The sequence below is a fragment of the Sebastes fasciatus genome, chromosome 10 (assembly GCF_043250625.1).
Source record: "Sebastes fasciatus isolate fSebFas1 chromosome 10, fSebFas1.pri, whole genome shotgun sequence".
In the NCBI taxonomy this organism is placed as follows: domain Eukaryota; kingdom Metazoa; phylum Chordata; class Actinopteri; order Perciformes; family Sebastidae; genus Sebastes; species Sebastes fasciatus.
The window spans coordinates 21,585,904-21,604,913 of NC_133804.1; the positions used below are offsets into that span (position 1 = coordinate 21,585,904).

The following is a 19,010-nucleotide window of genomic DNA, read 5'->3' on the forward strand; positions in this document are numbered from 1 at the left end:
AGTATGATGACACTTTTGATGAAATACTATATTGTTACTTTTTATTATATATTTAGTTGTTATTATGGATTTTTTCACAGACTTCCTTGGATACTGCACTCCAGTGGACAACCAGTTTGACTGCAGAGAAACAACTGAACGCAGGTAATGAATGACTTCTGCATGACTTTGTGTTGTAAAACACTGTCCTCCAGTGGACACTGTGTAACACTGCAGGCAGGTTTCAGGTTAATGTACACAGCAAACACAGTGTACTGTAGTTATAACAGTGGCCTCAGACTCTTATCAGCTGCCTGCAGGCAGACGTCAGGCCCATTTTCAACATGAAAATCAACTCCGGCCTGTAACGCACGTAAACATCATCACGTGTTTATCTGGCAGCAACTCATTATCTTTATGCTGCAAGTGACACATGACGGGCTGATTCAGAGAAGAAGCTGGAACATGTGTGTTTAAAAGCTTTATTTATTTACAATAACACACTTGTGTTTTTCCACCATTTGGAATGGCAGCTCACATATTTACATAAGTATGTACATGACAATAAAACTATTTAAAATATAGCTATTCGGCAAGCAAAGACATTTTATTTGAAGGTATTCACTCCAAGAAGAGAAATATCCATTTTTTCAGGAGACTGTTGGTTTACATGTACAATCATGTCATCTTAACACCCATGACTCCTAGTTTAAAATGTTGTTATCCATGGTAATAATGATATTTGAAGTCTCGGATGGATCTCGTTTTAGAGTGAAACTTCTTTTGTGCATCATTAGCTGTAACTGTTGTTACTGCTAATGTACTGCATTTATGCTGCAGACTTTGTACAGCTATAATGTAACTGTACTGATATAGCTCATATGTATCTGAATCATGCACTTTATAGGACAAAGGTTTATGATAATGTGAAGTTATATTAACTTGTAAAACTCGCTTTTCTTAATATAAGAAAGACACACATAATATGTACAAGTGGATGGTAACATGGGATGTACACAGTCCATGTACATTGGAAGGCACTTATTCATGTTGTGAATGAAATGGATGTGTCATTTTCAATATTAAATTAAAATGTGTCAATGCACTAATTACATGTGAAGCAGTGAAATTTAGAATTTTTGATAATTTGCAAACAAAACTAGTCAACACTGAAAGCTAACATCTGTTAAATTTAGACTGCTGTGTTTAAAATGTCACATCCTGTATAAAATTCATACTACTTCATCGTACACAGCTCCCTTCTTACTGATAAATAAATTTAAGATTAAAATTAAGTTACATTTTGTTAAAAAGGAAAGGTTACATAACCATTATTTCAACCAAATTTTGCCTGGTTTTAACCTAAACGTCTAGAGAGCTTTCAACCTAAAAATGACAATTTCAACTGTGTACTTCTTTGTTTCAGGGTCAGACAGAAGAATAATGGTCTGTACCATGAAAAAGCTGCAGTTCCATGGTAAGTACAAAATCAGTTTCAAGACAGACTGATCCCAAACAGACAACTTAACCTAAATCCCCCTCAAACTATTTAAGAGGAACACACAGAGTTATTTGGTAAATTTGCATTAGAAATATTCAACTCATCCGTTGACACCAAAATCATCCATGTGTCCCCTGTTAGCTTTGCCATGTCAGGAACTTATGCTGAACACCTAACCTGCTCCGGAGTAGGTTATGTTCCAGATAAGAGATCAACTCATATAAAAGCACCGCCTGCTGACCAATCATAGCTTGGATCCCAAAATAATATTACACTATACAAAGAAGTTAAAGTCATAATCCAGGCTAAAAGCAACACAGTTTAATGCTGTGGGTGATACAAATATATTAAAGTAAGCCTGATTACCACTTCAAACTATACATACTGTATATTATATATATATTATTATAACTTTTTTATTTGGTAGCTTAACACTAGATAAATGTTAAATGGGTAATTTTGGGTGTTTTGAAGTGGGGTTGTATGAGGTACTTATCCATAGTAGGTGTATTATTTACAGTAGATGATGGTCGGCGTGCCCTCATTATGGAGAAACAGACAGGAGCACCGACACCAGAGCAAAGCAATACAGTGCTGGTGACGGGGACGGCAGAAAAATTTATTTTAGCCACCTAAAAAAATTGTTATCCGTTGAAGTGTACGCTATATTTAGAAACGGCAAACTGAACTGAAAGTGATACGTATCTATGCTTCTCCAAAGCCAGCAGGCTCAGATGACAAAAACAGTATAGACACGTTTCACTTCAGTTCCCCGTCTGAAAATCTTCTAAATATAGCGTACAATAATACATACATAAGTAATACGTTTTTCTGCCGTCCACAGCACTGTATTGCCGGTGCTCCTGTCTTTCTCCAAGCTGGGGGCATGCTGACCGTCATCCACTGTAGGTAACAAACTATACTATGGATAAGTAGCTCATACAACCTCACTTCAAAACACCCGAACTATCCCTTTAAGTACTGCAGTCAAGGCTCTGCCCAGGAACACATGGATGACTTTGGTGTTCTAATTCTTATTATTTAAAACTTAGTGTGTTAGTATTTGCAGTATATGTATTTATAAACTGCTACCAATCTCTTGTCTCAAACAAACTGGGGCGTGTTTGCTAATTTACCAAAAACTGAGTGTGATTCCTTTATCCACCAAAGTGTTTCCTTCGTCCTAGAAGCTCCTGAAGAACTGAAGGGAGAGCTCGTAGGTCAGGAACATGGTGGCGCTCATCGGGAAGCCTCGGATGGCGTTGACCGACGCCCCACGGAAGAAAACCTGCACACAAGGACGTACAGTTTTAGTGACACACTTTTTTTTTTTTTTTTGAATTAAAATTTCATGGTAATCAGGTGATAATTAGCAAGTAACCTATTTGAAATTTCTTTGTAATTAATCGAAAACTACTTTATTTGGCTGTCTTGACTTGGGACTTGACTTTGGACTTTTATTATTATTATTTTATATAATTATTTTCCTCTTGTAAGTGTGGCTCCATTTATTTCCCAATAAGCAATAATAAATAGCTGGCAATTTATTTAATACATGTCGAGGAAAAGAATACAAAGTTAATTGATATGCTTTATTTCCATGTCTGCTGATAAATAGATAATAATTAGCAAATAACTTCTTTGAAATGTCTTAAAAAAACTCCCTGAATCATTTCATTAGCTACCAGGTTACATTTGTGTAGACAATAAGTCAAACAATGGTGAGATTTGTACCTGATCAGAAGTGTCTGATGATACATGATAACATGCATTGGGGTCTGCAGTATTTGGAGCAAGTAGCTCGTAAAAATGTATGTGTAAACAGTAAGAGCTGTTAACTTAATGTGTCAGATACATTTCATATTTTATTTAGAGGTTTTGAACATCAGTTAGGCTCCCACTGTAAGCTATAGCAGTAATATTACTTTACTTATTTATAACTTTAGTTGCTTGCTGCAGTTTTGTCATTTTATGCATCTTGTTTTGCTCTTCAACATCTCTGTTTACTTTGTTCGTCATTATGTCACATTCATCGTCTTGATTGTTCTGTTTGCTTACTTGTATCTTTTTTTTAAATTTTCATTATTAGGATTTAACACTAAACATTAACACATGATTCAATGAACACAGTTTTAGAAGTTCTCTGTCCTGTAATAACCTGACTCATTGATCCGTGACCATCAACACCAATGACCTTCTGTTATTGATCACAGAACTGTTGCTTTGCCAAAACAGAATTATTGAAGAATTTTCCATTTGGAAGTGTTTGTCTACATTTTGCAACCTTTGGCATTATGAGCATTGTGACCCCTGAACGCTGCGTGTTGCAGAAGATGTTGTCGATTAAAGAAGGTGGCCACATTGCAACTGTTCACCTGATGTCACCCCCACTAAAGCAACAAATCTACTGTTACTTTCATACATTACTTAAAAGCTGCTGATCCATCAAAACTGTGTTTATTTTGTCTGTATTTTATTATAATGTAACTTCTGTTTTTTGACTGCCTCCATGTTTTCTAATAAACACTATCCCAAAATAAAATAAATCTGATTATGAATTACTCTGATCTGTCAAAAGTTTGGGGTAACACTTTATAATAACTGCACACTATGAAGCACTAATGGTTGTAACCATGGTTACAATGGTTATTAATGGTTATTACTAGTAACTACCTGAATTGATCATGAATTGCAGCATTAATAAGCATTTATAAAACATGTATTAACACACTCACTAACCATTAGTGCACGTCTAAATCACTATATGTATAAATGCATGCATAAATGTACATCTAAATAGTTTGTTAATCATTTACTTACACTTTCTAAATGATCTTATGAACTATTGACAACTCCTAAATAACTGGTTTGTAATTGATATAATACTTTATTTATAAAGTATGAAAATACAATCATTAAACACATTACAGATGAGCTTATTAATAAAGAATAAAACATTTATAACCGTTTATGAATTACACACCAATGTGTATTAATGTAGGAACAATGTCTTATAAATTATATTTAATTAACGCTTCATAACGTGCAGTTATTATAAAGCATCACCAAGTTTGTTTTTCATACTGCACATGTAGCTGTGATGCCTTAGGTGGCTGCTGATGTTGTCACATGATCTTAACTAAAAGAGGCTCGTCTGGACGCTGAGTTTTCATTCACTAACAGAATCACATGATCCTGTAAACTTCAGGGCATTCAGGTTCTGAGAACTCGGCTGGACTCATCGGGGTTACAACATTTCCTAGAGTTTCACCTCTAAATGATTCAACCACCTGTTTCATTGACAGCAGCAAGGGCAGGCTGGGTAATAGTGTACTGAAATGAAACGGAGGTTATCTGAGGTAAGAGGCAGTTAATATAGTTTATAGGATCTTTAATTGTAATCTGCGGTAGGATTTACTGCCAATTTAACAATTACAAATAAAATCTAGCCCGCAGAATCTTTCCAGCTAAACAACCTAATTAAGCATCTGACACTTTCAGTGAGCAGTATAAAAAAGAAAGAATAGTCACGCTCGTTAAATATGGCCTTTTCGTTGTGAAAAACCACCTCTGCTCCTTTTTCCTGCAAGATCAATGTTTTATTTCCTCCCGCTATAAAACACTGCCTCTGACTGGATATAAAATGTAGAGGATAATCAGTGTCTTTAAGACATTACAGCACTTTTGGGAGGCTATATTATGTCCAATTTAAAAATTCCTGACATTTTAGAGACCGGCAGATATACTAGAGGTGATACCGAGATGGTGTTAAATTTTATCCGGGAGCTTTTTTAGAATTCACTTTTGTTTTATTTCTTTTTCTTTTACTTTTACAAAACTTGCTTCGTTATTGAGCCTTTTTGCTGCAGTAACTTTTCTGCACTCGAGACTAAAACTTTGATCTTTAACATGATTTAATGCTCTATTAGCAGTAGCTCGTAACTTCTAAGAATTAAAACTTCTTGACAGAATCACTGTTTGTAATAAATATTTTTAGGATCGCATTATGTTTCTGCTGTAAACCAAACTCAATGAAGTCCCAGCTCACCTGAGCGCCCTCTGTCTTGTAGCTGTGGATGATGCAGTGTAAGATCCCCCTGTACTTCCTCTGCAGCTGAGCGTCGGCCTGCATTCGACTCTTCACCACATCGGCTGGCGTGGCCGTGACCCAGGAAATGGACCCTGAAGGAGAGAAGAAGAACAATCTTTAGCTACTGCTGTCAACATGTGAAGGGAGGCACAAACACTGAAGGGGTTACAATTTGACCCGGCAGTCATGTTGAGATCTGTTGAGGAAATACCAAAGCACCGCCCACAAGTCGGAGCAAAGCCAATAGGAACGCTCTCTCTCAGAAATGACCTGTGATTGGCCAAAGTCTCCCGTAGATTTTTTAAAGCCTGAAAACAGAGCCATGAGGAGTTGCAGAAATCTAGTTTTCTCTCAGAACACTTGAACTACAATATGCTGAAAGGTTATTATGATTTTTTTCCTAATGATGCCAAAAACGTTCTGCCTACCGAAGCTTTAAATGATTTATAAATGAGACCAAATAAATGCATTTAGAGTTAACAGGCTCTCTCATTTTTTCCTCTCATCAATAAAACAAACAGAACGTACGCTAGCCTTTCATATTAGATTCAAAGTTGGCAGTAGGCTACAATTATCAGAACAATACGATCATTCAGGCTCCCTCTTGGTACTGCAGATAGAAAAGACTATGGAAGAAATTCTGCAAATGTCTTTGGCGACCCTAATAAAATCTCCTGCGACCTACTGGTGGGTCGTGACCCAGTATTTGGGAATGATCTGATCTAAACCCATCCAGGGCTGGCTCAATTACTTGATTAATAGAGAAAATATTCAGCAGATTAATTGATAATGAAAGTTGTAGCCCTACTCCCAAGCTGCCAAACTGAATAAGCTGCTCTGACAACAACTTCCTTTACATATAGAATCTGTTAATCAGTAGTCCTGTCCTGCTATAAAACACCAGTTTATACGCTTCAGTTACAAAGTAGAAGTGCACAGCTGCCGTCTTTAGTTTAGGATATTTTCTGAGTTGCATGGTCCAGTTATACATAAACTGTTGATTCACAGGCAGGCCTGAAAGTAGGCTAAACATCCAGACCCCGCTGATTTATGACACACAGCTGATTTCAGTTTTTTCTCTCCAGCACGTTTGACTCCGTCACGTGTTCATAGGTTGCATCTGAAAGCAAGTCTGTCAGGACCTCGGAGACCACACATCCAGAGGCCCTACACTGTTTATCCATGGCACACACAGCTCATATTCACTGGGGCTCAACCGTGTGGCTGGCTGGAAGTTCACACAACCCATGAGGAGCCTGAGTTATGGAGCTCGAGTTATAATGTTTTAACATGTTAGAAGATGAATACTTCATGAGCTCTGACTGAAATCAGGTGACCATTTTATCGACCTACAAACAACGGTAAGATGAGGTCACAACTTTATGGATCGGACATAACATCAGACATATTTCAACAGCACACAGACGTCAATAATCTACACAAACAGAAAACACCCACGCTGCTGTCTGACTAGATCAAGGCCAACCTGGGCTGTAATTTAAAATGATGAATTCCCGTGCCAGATGTGCAAAGTTTGGGGCTGATGGGTCATTTAAAGACGCCATCTCGGGTTGTGGCAAATTATAATGAGCATTTTTCACAATTTTCTGACATTTTATGTCAGAATGAAGGTCAGAGGTCCGGAATGATTGGTGATAACAAAATATCATCATAACCTACTTTATTCATAACCTTAGTAGCGATGGGTATCATTAGGATTTTAACGATGCTACTACTTTTATCGATACTCTTATCAATTCGGTTCTTTATCGATACTCCTTATTGGTTCTTTTTCATCACTAAATAATTGCTTTTTAAGATATGATTTAAAAAAAGAATAAATTCAGAACAGGATTAGAATTTATTTATATTTTAAATATAACTAAAAGTTCTTTCTAGAGCAGCAACAGTAATGTTTACAATAGCAAAGTAAGTCACTATTTAAACTCAATATCTCAATGAAAGCAATCGAAAATGTCAATCGTGATTAATCGCAAATTAATCTCACATTTTTGTATTTGTTCAAAATGTACCTTAAAGGGAGATTTGTCAAGTATTTAATACTCTTATCAACATGGGAGTGGGCAAATATGCTGCTTTATGCAAATGTGATATATTAATTATTGGAAATCAATTACCAACACAAAACAATGACAAATATTGTATATTGTCAATATTGGTCATGCTTCCATAGTTCTATGTTCACTTCTTTATCTTAAAAACTTACAAATCATGTGACTATTGGTTGGACAACAGAAGCTATTAAAGATGTCGCTTTAGGCTTTTATTATGAAAATTTGCATCTTTTCAGTATTTGTTTGACATTTTATAAAGTAAAACATTTATAGATTAATCAAAATAATATGTGGCAGACTAAATGATAATGAAAATACTTGTTAGTTGCAGCAGTAATCCCAAGCTGCCATTAAACAGACTGACCTAGAGAGTATTCTGGTGTTCACTGAGGAGCACCTTGGGAGCGTGCCAAATTGGATTTAGTTTGGAGCACACTGTTGGCTTCAGTTGATAAATGGTCTGGGGGAATCTGCAGCTGTGCTGCTTTCACATACTGACATACTGACTCTGACTATGCATTAATGTTTACTTGCACTGTTCTAGAGGATAGAATAGAAAGATACAGTATGTCATTCCACCAAAACATTAAAATCAACACCGACTCACACACACCATTCTGAACATCATTACTTTTCAGCCCTTAATGAACTAGTGTGGTTTGTATGCGACTTCCTGTCCCATGACCTGTCATTTAATATGAGATTTAAGTTTAGGTAACCAATGACTCCACAAATGTTACTGATCCTGAACGTTTAGCTTCACCAGTCTGTTCTTCATGCCTTTGACCCCCCAGTCTGTGGCTACTAGCCTCAATTAAACATCTGCAACATCAGGCAAACTGAACCATACTAATTACTCAGATAATATCCTAATATGCATTGCTATAGAAATACTAAAAAGCTGGACATTGTCTGTGACATTTACCTGCTAGTCCTCCAGCCAGCCAGATGGAAGCAGGGTGAATGCTTGACGTGGCGTCTGGCTTCAGCAGGTTGCAGAAGATGGTGTACGGGATGAAGTAGAGCGTGTATCCAGGAACGTCCCTCAGGATCATGGCGCCGGCCCCCCTGTACAGGCCCTGCACGCCCTCGCTCTGCAGGATGCTGCTGATGCAGTGGATGGGGCCTCGGTAGAGTCTCTGGCTGGGGATGGCGATGGAGCGCATAGGAATGTTGGTGCCATTAGATACGTTGCCGGCAAGGTGCAAGTTCTCTGTGGAAAAGGAAATAAATGCGATTAGAAGGTGGTTGGTGAGCGTTATACTTTATTTCCTGCTACTATTGTTGTACAAACAAGAAGTTTGTTGCGTCTTCTGTGATGCATTGTTGCCCGTATGATTGTTAAAAATCAGTGGAAACCAGAAGCTCTTGAAATAACTGCTTTGATTTTGAGTTACCGACTCATTTTTGCTTTTGATTTTTCAACATTTTGTCATCAAACTCTTAAAAAGCATACATAAATGATATTTTTTTACAGCTCTTAAGGTGTCTGTGTTGATTTTAGCAGAGACATTTTGTACTTGGGTATTTCTTACTCCACACTGCGAAAGAAAAACTTGATGAAACCAATGGGTGAGTTTGCAAAGAGATTGCCTAAAGGATTGGGTTCACGTCTGACTCTTATGGACCTTGCTGTACCCATTGACCTACTGTTCACCGGGAGTGCAGTGGAGTGGATCCACCAACCCTGCCAGTATAAATGCAACATTTCCGGCAGTGAAAATGACTAACTTTTTTTTATTGTAGAGATAAAACAATCTTATTGCTCTGTACACGATCATGCACTAAGTATCGGGTTGATCAAATCAGAACAATTCAGATACATTAATCACAGAAGAGTATGCTGAAATGACTTTCAAACTGATGCTTTCTGGCACTTTGCACCATCGTAAAAGAGTCCGGATCTATTAAAAGACGAAGCCAAAGTGTGTTTGAGCAAGTCAATGAAACAAACATGGGTCATCATGTGAGGTCAGGTGTGGAGCGTGTGAGCTTGACAGACACCATAAACAAATTAAAAGCTATAGAACAATTAAAGTTTCATCTTGTCTTTCAAGTATCAACCTGCTCTGACCTCATTTTTATTGGTTTACGGTTAAACTAAAAGATACAGCCCAGACAACAATACAACACCCACAATATAACCATCCAGTATCAATAAAATACCACTTCCACTGTAGGGTTGAAAGGTGTTTGACCTTACTTAACCATTCCTGCAACATAATTGTTGCACATAATTTGAATAAAATAATCCTGGATTCCTGTTTCTTTGGTGTCATCCTTTAAACTTTAATACAGTGGACGAATGTACTGACAAGTGGAGGAAAAAGACATCTAACTCTTTTGTCAATCAAATTTCAACAAACAATTCACTCACAGTTACATCTCAACTCCATTCAGCATTTGAACTTTGACCAAAACGTCACCTCTTCAATTTCACCAACCACTTTAACAAGTTTTAGTACTTCCATTTCAACTGCCAGTAGTGCCTCAAGCTCTAATACCAATAAAACTCCTTTCAGTATTTCCAATTTAACCACCACATTAATCCCACCCATAATCACTTCAACTTATTTTAGTGCCTCTATAAGAGCAGGTTGCACAGTGACCAGATGCATTCTGTAGTTCTATCATTGTAGTCCTAGCTGTGTTGCTAAGTTGTGTAGCCCATGCTTATGTGGCTAGTTATGCAAGCATAGTGATGGTAAAGCATGGTAGCATGGTAACATAAGCCATTTCTGGTCATTTCAGTGTGCATACTGTCATCATTCACAGTGTTAAGTCAATAACTACTCAATTCATTTATGAATACATTTAATTCAAATCCATTTATTGGTTTTACGTAACTTCGATCGACAAAATGTTTGTTGCATAAACCTCCTTCCATCTCACCTGCTGGTTACAGGTGAGGTTCAAACTGCCAAACAGAAAGTGAGAGCTTCCAATGGCTTTTATAGTGGAGGGGAGTCAGACTGTACCATGTTGAGTAGATTGGGGGGGTCATAATTTCAAGATATATTCTTGTCTAAGTACTTAACAATCTAGGTTGTTAATATGTCTTTGTTAGGACAAATACAATAATGATTATAAATATGTTTTGTTGTTTTTGCAGGGAATTGTTATTTGATTGTCTCCATTGATAATGCACTATAGTTGGTTTGTCTGTAGGAGGAACAATGTTATTTTTCTTTTTTTGTGTATAGTTTTGTTTTCACAACTTCACCAAAACCAGCCTGAACTTCTTGTTGGTGTAAAGTTTAAATAAAATATGGTGAAGATTACTTAAACGATTACTTAAAAATCAACATCAGTTTAAGTGTACGTGTATTTAGAATATTTTCAGATGGGGAACTGAACCGAAAAGTAAAATCTATAGTGTTTTCCACAACGGAGTCTTGTGTCTTTTAAGAGAGCATAGGCCTGTCTGACAGCAAGGTAAAGTGTTGAAAATATTCTAAATATAGCATACACTTAAATTGATATAGATTTTTTTAAGGGTCTAAAATCTGTTTTGCTGCTGCCCCTGTCCACAGCAGTACATTGTTTTGCTCCTGTGCTGGTACTCCCTGTCTGTTTCTAAGCACTGGAGGCGGGCCGACTGTCATCTACTGTAGGTAATACACTGACTAAGGAGAAGTGCCTCGTACAACCACACTGGGAAACACCCAAACTATCCCTTTAAGCTATTCTAAAAGTTTCAATTGCAAGTTTTCAGCAAAAGTAATAAATATTTTTTTGGCTGTAGCCTGTTCTAGTTTCTCAAATTTACTTTTGTTTTTAAACACAATACTATGTATCCATATCAGGTAACTAATCAATAGCTGCAGCTCTAAATGGACGCAGCGGATTTTGCCATATTTTGCCATTCTTTGGTGAACGTACGAGTGTTTTGAACATAGTGAGCAAACAGACGGACGCTGCAGGAGTTCTCGTTTGATACTCTTCTATGGATGTTTTGATACTTTTGCCAGTGGTGAACAATAGTTGGGAGTCCGTTGTACTGCCATGAATCACAGCTGACCACAGCAGGAGGATACCGCTGATCGTTAACAGCTGCTTTCTGAGACAGCAGGGTGATGCTAAAGGGATATTATTTTTTCACACCCAGTGACTAACTGAGATCGTGATATTTGTTAAGTCTCCTCTCAGCACCGGGTTGAAGAGTCATAATGACACTCGGCTATTTGACAACCATGAATTGCTTCACAAAGACTGACAGTTTGACGGACACTGTGGTTAGCTTACTGAAGATGATATTTGTGTAGGCCAACCAGGAAGATAACATCGTCCTGGTTCCCTCGTCTGCTTGCAACTTTCTCAACAACCGTTCATCCAAACAAGTTAGTTAGATTTGTCATATATTTTCTTCTTAGTTCTCTTATTTTTTTTTAGGTTTTTGAGAAAAAAAGTGGACAAATTAAATCCATTTGCAGCAGGCTGGAACCAGCTGGGTCTGGATAGGCGTTGACAAGATTGTTGTTTATCTGCAATTATGTTGATCATAAAGCAGCCAGAAAGCCAGAGAAAAACAAAAACAACACCAGACTTATATTGTTTTCAGCTTTGGAATACATTCTTAGGAAAGTAATAAGTTCTTCTTTTTGCTGCCCGAGGGGGAGAAACTAAAATCCATAAGCCAAAAGAGAAAACACTGATTTACCTGCTAGAACCATCTGCGTCTGCATTTGCAGTCTGATCTTGACCAGATCCACCGGGGCTCCCAGGCCCACCGACATCAGACCAGTCAGCATGCTGGCCACAGTCAGGTCCACCATGCCGCAGGGATGCCGCCCGTCGCCATAGCGATACTTGCTTATGAGTCTCTGTGTGTTGCTGAAGAAGCCAAACACCAGTGAGTTGTAGACCGTGATGCTCGCCAGCGGGAACGACATGCCCTTAAAAAACCCACTGACCTGAGAACCAGACAGGAAGGAGAGTGGTTACTGGAAGTGATTAGTGAGCCCAAGAAAAAGAAAGTAAAACCCAGAAACTGTAAATATACTCAGATTATACTGGATTGTGCTAACACTGCACAAAATGAAAAATGGGGGGGAAGTTGATGCCAAATATTTTGAGTATTTTCTTTGTGGAAAGTCTTCCCTCTCAGCTGGGGAAAGCTGGAGTCTGAGAGACACATGTTGAAATCAAAACACAGCTGACCGCTGCAGAATAAATCATCTGACTATGGAGAAAAACAGACCGGTGGTGACACTTGTTTGGTGCCTGCATCAACAAAAATGTCTACATCCTCTGTGCCAACCTCAAGGATGCATACCAGACTGCCAGCCTTGTATCAAACAGAGGTGGTGGAAACTTTTCTTCAATTCTCACCGACTAAACGCAGGTTGATCTGTTGCACAACTCGACATGAGTCAATCATTCTCTGTTTCACTGGAAATGCGATGCTGTAATGATTCAGATTACATCAGGCTGTGGTGATCTACTATCCTTCATCATCATTTTATGATTCAACAAATGACCTCACGAGCTGGCACTTAACGCAAGATAGAAATGAAGCTTTAAGCATTCCTGTGGGGGAAACTGGGTCACTAAAGCAACAGAACAAGAACTAGAATAGATTTAAGCTGAATCAAATGTTGTATAAACATACGCAACCAACAATTACAACGTTAGATTGAGTTAAATATTATGTAGGATTGAAAAATGGTTGAAAAACATATAGTTTATTGTGTGCAAACACACAGAAACACAAGTTACTGAGACAAAACGAAGGAGAATTACAAAACATAGTAGCGCAAGATTGTCGTGAATTTCACATAAAACGTAAAATTGCGATTCCATTTATGTAATGAGGTGCCTGTGTGAAAGGGGCTATAGATGTAACATCAGCAATATTTTGAGAAGTATTATAAATGTAATGATAGTAGAGAAACGTGCCTATCTGTTTGCATCAGTCCCGCCTCCATATGCTCTATATGAATGTGTGTTTGGCAAATATTAGCAAAATAACTTATGACGAAACACATTAAGAATTGGAACCAGAACACATCGGTGGCAGCAACTTTGCGATGCGCATTAAGCATTAAAAAGTCCAGTGAAAGCGCTGCATTTTCCATATACGCCACACAGACGCTTAATGAATGAACAAATTAATTAATTATCTTTATTTATATTAACCATAACATTGTGGCATGTCTTGATAAACCTTAGTGAAGGTGTCAATAAATGAATCAAAAAATAATAAATACGGTCTAATCAGTTGTGATCAATCAGGAGTAGGCGGGGTTTTAAATATGAATATCTCTTTATAGACTGTGAGGGCTAAAACACACTAGAAGGCCAATTCTCCTTTACAATAAATCACTATATGTTTATAATCAGGCAGGCAAACTCATTACAATATGCAATAATTAAGATCGGTGTACAGTATATGATGGGATAGTGACGTTAGAATGTGCCAGAGGAACCCAGACCCCCCGCGCTGACTACTTTTTCCCACTGGATGGCTACTCCAGATACTTTTAGAGTAGACAATTTTGCAACACCACATGTTAAAGGTATTTAACATGTTTACTCTTTCATAATCTTTCTTGATTCTGTCTTACACATCACACGGCTTTAGTGTTTTGGCTGGAGTGGCATGGTTGGTAGACTGGTCAAAATGTCTGGGCCGATTTTTTTGTCCCAGTCCAACTCTGCCCCCCCTCCATCTCCCCTTGTTTCCTGTCTGCTTCTTCACTGTCAAATGAAGGTGAAAATGCCCCAACATATAATGATTTTACTATGAAATATCAATGTCCAAAACATTCATCTGATAATGATTGGTACTGCATTCACAACAACACAGACAGGTTTAAGGAGTTTGAAGGTTTACCGTTTCCTTCCTGTAGATAGTGAGGATGCAGTGTAGAGTGCTCTTGTAGCCTTTCCCTGCCTGGAGCCGCGTCTGGATGAGAGAGAGACACCAATTAGTTTCATAACAAAATACAATCAAATAGAATAGAACAGAAAGCCAAAGTCTCGTCCCCTTGTTTAGCTAGCCTCTGCTCCGTTAGCATCAGCCGGACAGGAAGCATTTTCTTATGGATTTTAGTTTACTTTCAACGCTCTCTCTCTCTCAAAAGGACTGAAACAGGATCCTGGATTTTTATATTCAAACTTCTAAGAGCAGCAGCAGAAAGAAAGAAACAAAGAAAGAAAGACAGAAAGAATGAAATTAAAAGATGGGTGAGTAGGCTACTTTCTATCTTCTGACGTTTGTGTTTCTTAAACAGAAAACACAGGTTTTAATACTGCGATATTTACTGAAAATGACATACAATACAGCCAACAGTAGCCTCAGTAAACTTTCAGGTGATCTCCCTCCGACCAGCTGTCACCTTATTTAGGTGTTTGTAGTGAAATGAGGAGAGATCGTACAGATAATTCCTCATTTCATCGAAACCAATCAGCCATTCCTCGTCCGTTGCGGTGCTTTCACCGCGAGCGGCGGGAATAAATAGAAACAGCGTCTGACAAAAGTTCAGCTCATAACGGCACGTTGCGCAGCGCTTCGTCGCTCACGGCCAGTTAGTTAATTCCAATAGAAAACAATCAAACTGATTTTGTCACTAACGCTTATACTGGCTTTGCAATCTGTTTGTAGGGTGTAATATGTAGGCTACACACATCCCAATACATTAAACCTCTCTGCGTTGTACACATTATATAGATCTAGATTTTTTGTTGTGAACCCCCAACTTTAAGTTCAAACTGCGCCTATATGCTGACGATTGGGATGATTGTGTTGGTGATTGTGGATGATTGTTCAGCACCTAACTGGAGACATGCCACGTACCAGCCTGCTTCAATGTGGATTTGTCCCCTTTTGTTGTATCAAAAAATACAAAACTTCTCAGTGGAAACTTTTCTAAGTTCTTCTCAGCGTGACTAAATGGTGAAATAATGTGTTCAACGTGGCAAATTAGGTCTTGCGCAACGATAAACAGCTCTTGCATTGCAACAATTAATCAGTATGTGCCACAAAGTACAAATAAAAATCAACATCTTGATCAACTGCAGCTTTCTGTTCACTTATATAAAAGCTATAATTAAGACAAGACAGTTGTTAAGAGTTTAGGAATGATGTAGTGAAGTGATGGCGTGAGTCTTTGATACCTTCACTGTGTCCAGCGGGTGGCCCACGACCACGCTGGAAGCTCCTGCAGCCAAAACACAAAGAAAAACAGACATGAAATGAGTACACAAAATACCAGAGGAAGAAAACAAAAGAGATTGATGTTTCAGTGGTGAGTGGTGAGGAGGAAAAGATTATTTTTGCTGTAGCAGCAACAGCAACATACTGAAATTGAATTTCATTCACCCAAAAACTATAGTTTGATTTCATCAGATTAAACCACTTCATATTTTATACTGAGACAGAAAGAGAGAGAAAGAGAGAGAGAGATGTACTGAAACATATTTCAGCAAGCTTTGAGTTCTTCAGGAGGTGATGCAGAAAGCAACTGGTCAAACTGGGCAGCCATAATGGGGCCCCTGTGGCAGAAATAAACCATTGTGCCCTTATTATGTGTCCATGTCCTAACTGCTCTCTGTGCATTGTGTGTGTTCCTCACCACCTCCAAATACCCAGCGAGCACAAACAGCACACTCCACTACACACGGCCTACAGTATCTAATCTAGAAACCCAGTTAACAACCAGTACTACCAGGTCTGCTGTGTGTCGACTGGACTTCAGTTCTGTATTTCAGGTAAAGTTACTAGTTACTGAAGCACAAACTGAAGAAAAAAGGAGTTTCATCTCTCAACTGCTGCCACAGCTCTCCACACCTGCAGGACACACAACTGTTTCATGCAGGAAAGCATTTTCAAATGCAACAATACAACTTTGCTTTGCATGAGCCATCCAAGTTTGTTAACTTAACAGATTCAGTACATTGTTTTAAGACATTTCAAATAGTGTCTGTAAATGAGGTTACTTTAGGTTTCTAAAGACTTCCTTATTCTGTAATGTGAGAGCCCAGACCAGGGTCCTTTACAGGGTCCTTAAGGGTCAACAGCAGAATACAAGATGCTTCAACTCAACTATGACTCTTATTTCATTCACTGAAAGACAATTAATGCATTTAAATGAACTGTTTGTTTGTTGCTTTCACCTTTTGTTGCCACCCCAACTACACACAACACAGTGCAAATCCAAAATATACTGTATATAATGCCAAATATATTGTGAAATTGTCAGTTTTCTTGAATTTTGCACCTGAACTTTTAACTTCCTTTCTTTCACTTGACTTGAAACCATCCCAACTACATACAAAAGGGCAGAGTTTTGTTTGTTTTTTTCTATGAAAAAAGTACAAAATCTATCAGTTTACAGTCAAAAGCTGTTGCGGCACAGCGTCTAAGATAATATGACTTAGAACTGTATTCATCCAGAGGGAAACTGTTGTTGTGCACCAGTTGCAGGACAAAGTAGGAAAGTTTGTGTTCATTTTGGACAAGATTTGTTTAATTGTGGTGCATTATTTTATAGGACTGATAACAGAATGTGTGTGCTTAAAATTAGCACCATGCATCATAGATCATCATTTGCTTCTTTCTTTCAACAACTTGAATATTCGGACCACTTTCTGTATTTTTTTTAGTTTTGGTTTACATGGATTGTAAATTTGACTTTTTTTTTGTTTTATTTTCACAACTTAAACTTTTAACTTCCTTTCTTTCATTTGACTTGAAACCAGATTTTTTGAATCGCTGCTTCTTTCCACTCAACATTGATAAGATAAGATAAGATAAGATAAGATAAGATAAGAAAGAACTTTATTTACCCAGAGGGAAACTGTTGTGTATCAGTTGCAGGACGACGTAGGAAAAAGTATAAATATATAATATTAAATAAATATCCAAAATATACATAATGCCAAAAATACATTGAAAACAAACTGTCACTTTTCTTGAATTTTGCATTTGTGTTTATTTTGGACCAGATCAGAGCTTCTCTCAGCTAACATTCATGGATTTTGTCTGTGAGTTTTTCTTTCTATTTGTCTATTTATTTTTCTTAAATGTGTTAGTTATTATATAGTACCAGTAACACAGTAACATAATTTTTGCTCTTAAATTTAAATAAACATTCAATGCAGATCATCAGCTTCTTTCTTAAATATTAAAACCACTTTTAAATTTCTCTTAGTTATTTTTACTTCTGGTTTGCATAGATCTTAAATCTGACTTTTTGTTTTATTAACTGATCCTCTCTTTCATTTGATCTGTATGCAACACTTGAAACCAGATTTCTCTGACTCACTGCTTCTTTCTACTCATGTTTTATTGATTTTTTTTTGTTTTAATCAAAAAAATACACTTGGAAGAGCTGCAGCTGTGTTAGGACCAGCTTGTGTGAATAAACAAAACATGGTCTCAGCATCAGAGGCCTACTTTTTGTTGTTTGTGGAGTTAAATCTGCAGCAGCAGCGCCCCCAGCGGTCCAGGCATGTCACTGCATGTATTCCACTTAAAAAAGGCGTCTCTAACTAGAATTAAAACGTGAACGTAATCAGTCCTGCAGAGACAGTCTCTCTGGGCGCCTTTGTGGAAGTGATAACGCATTTAGACCCTTTATCTCAGTTCAAGGGTAAAACACTGGAGGTGAGAGTGTTTATTTATCAGTGTGGAAGGAGAAGGAGAAAGAGGATGGGGGTGTTTTCTCTCCATTGTTTACATTAGATGTGGATACATGAAGAAGTGTTCCTGCAAAAAACAATTTCTTGAAGGAAAATAGCACCTTTTGCTTGTTTCTAAACCGATGATATTTAATCCAAACAAAATATGCAGCTAATAGAAGTCATTGAGTGCATGAACCCACCATCCCCCCACACTGACCCAGTGGACACTGGGCTGCACACAAGAGATCCTCTCAAAGAATAGAATAAAAGGCTGGCAATAACTTCACTCACCACCAATCCATCCTGCGAGGAAATCATCCAACCGAAAGCTCTTAGAGGGCTGCTGCATCTTCAACTCTTCCAAACTCCAGCTGAGCGTCTCTCATCCAGCCAAGCAAATCAAAACTTTATATTCTCACTAACAGGCGATGAGGAAAACAACTGAGCTTTTATTGACAATGTAGCTGACAGATCCGTTTCTGAGAAAGAATAGCAGATCCTACATGAGTGTGTGGATTGATAAAGAGAGCTACACACACGCAGGTTGGCACAAGCCAATCAGAACAATGTTTGAGTCTGCACGGCAGCTTTGTTGGCCAATCAGGAGACACCGTCACGGAAATGAGCCATGAGGTGGAGAGATGAGCAGAAATACAGACTCCACTGTCAACTTTTTTTTAACTCAGTCTTTTTATTGGTATGCGTACAAAATCCAATAAATCACAGAAATAATTGTATA

At 37.9% G+C, this 19,010-nt stretch overlaps 1 protein-coding gene across 1 annotated transcript; it reads right to left on the reverse strand.

Moving 5' to 3' along the window:
• Positions 1–447: 447 nt before the first annotated feature.
• On the reverse strand, positions 448–18,795 carry slc25a48 (solute carrier family 25 member 48). Its single transcript, XM_074648995.1, has 7 exons — positions 18,563–18,795; positions 15,764–15,807; positions 14,481–14,552; positions 12,306–12,558; positions 8,571–8,858; positions 5,529–5,662; positions 448–2,768 (listed from the first exon to the last, which is right to left on the reverse strand). The coding sequence occupies exons 1-7, from the start codon at positions 18,618–18,620 to the stop codon at positions 2,664–2,666; spliced, it is 954 nt and encodes a 317-aa protein (XP_074505096.1). The 5' UTR covers positions 18,621–18,795; the 3' UTR covers positions 448–2,663.
• Between the last annotated feature and the right edge of the window lie 215 nt (positions 18,796–19,010).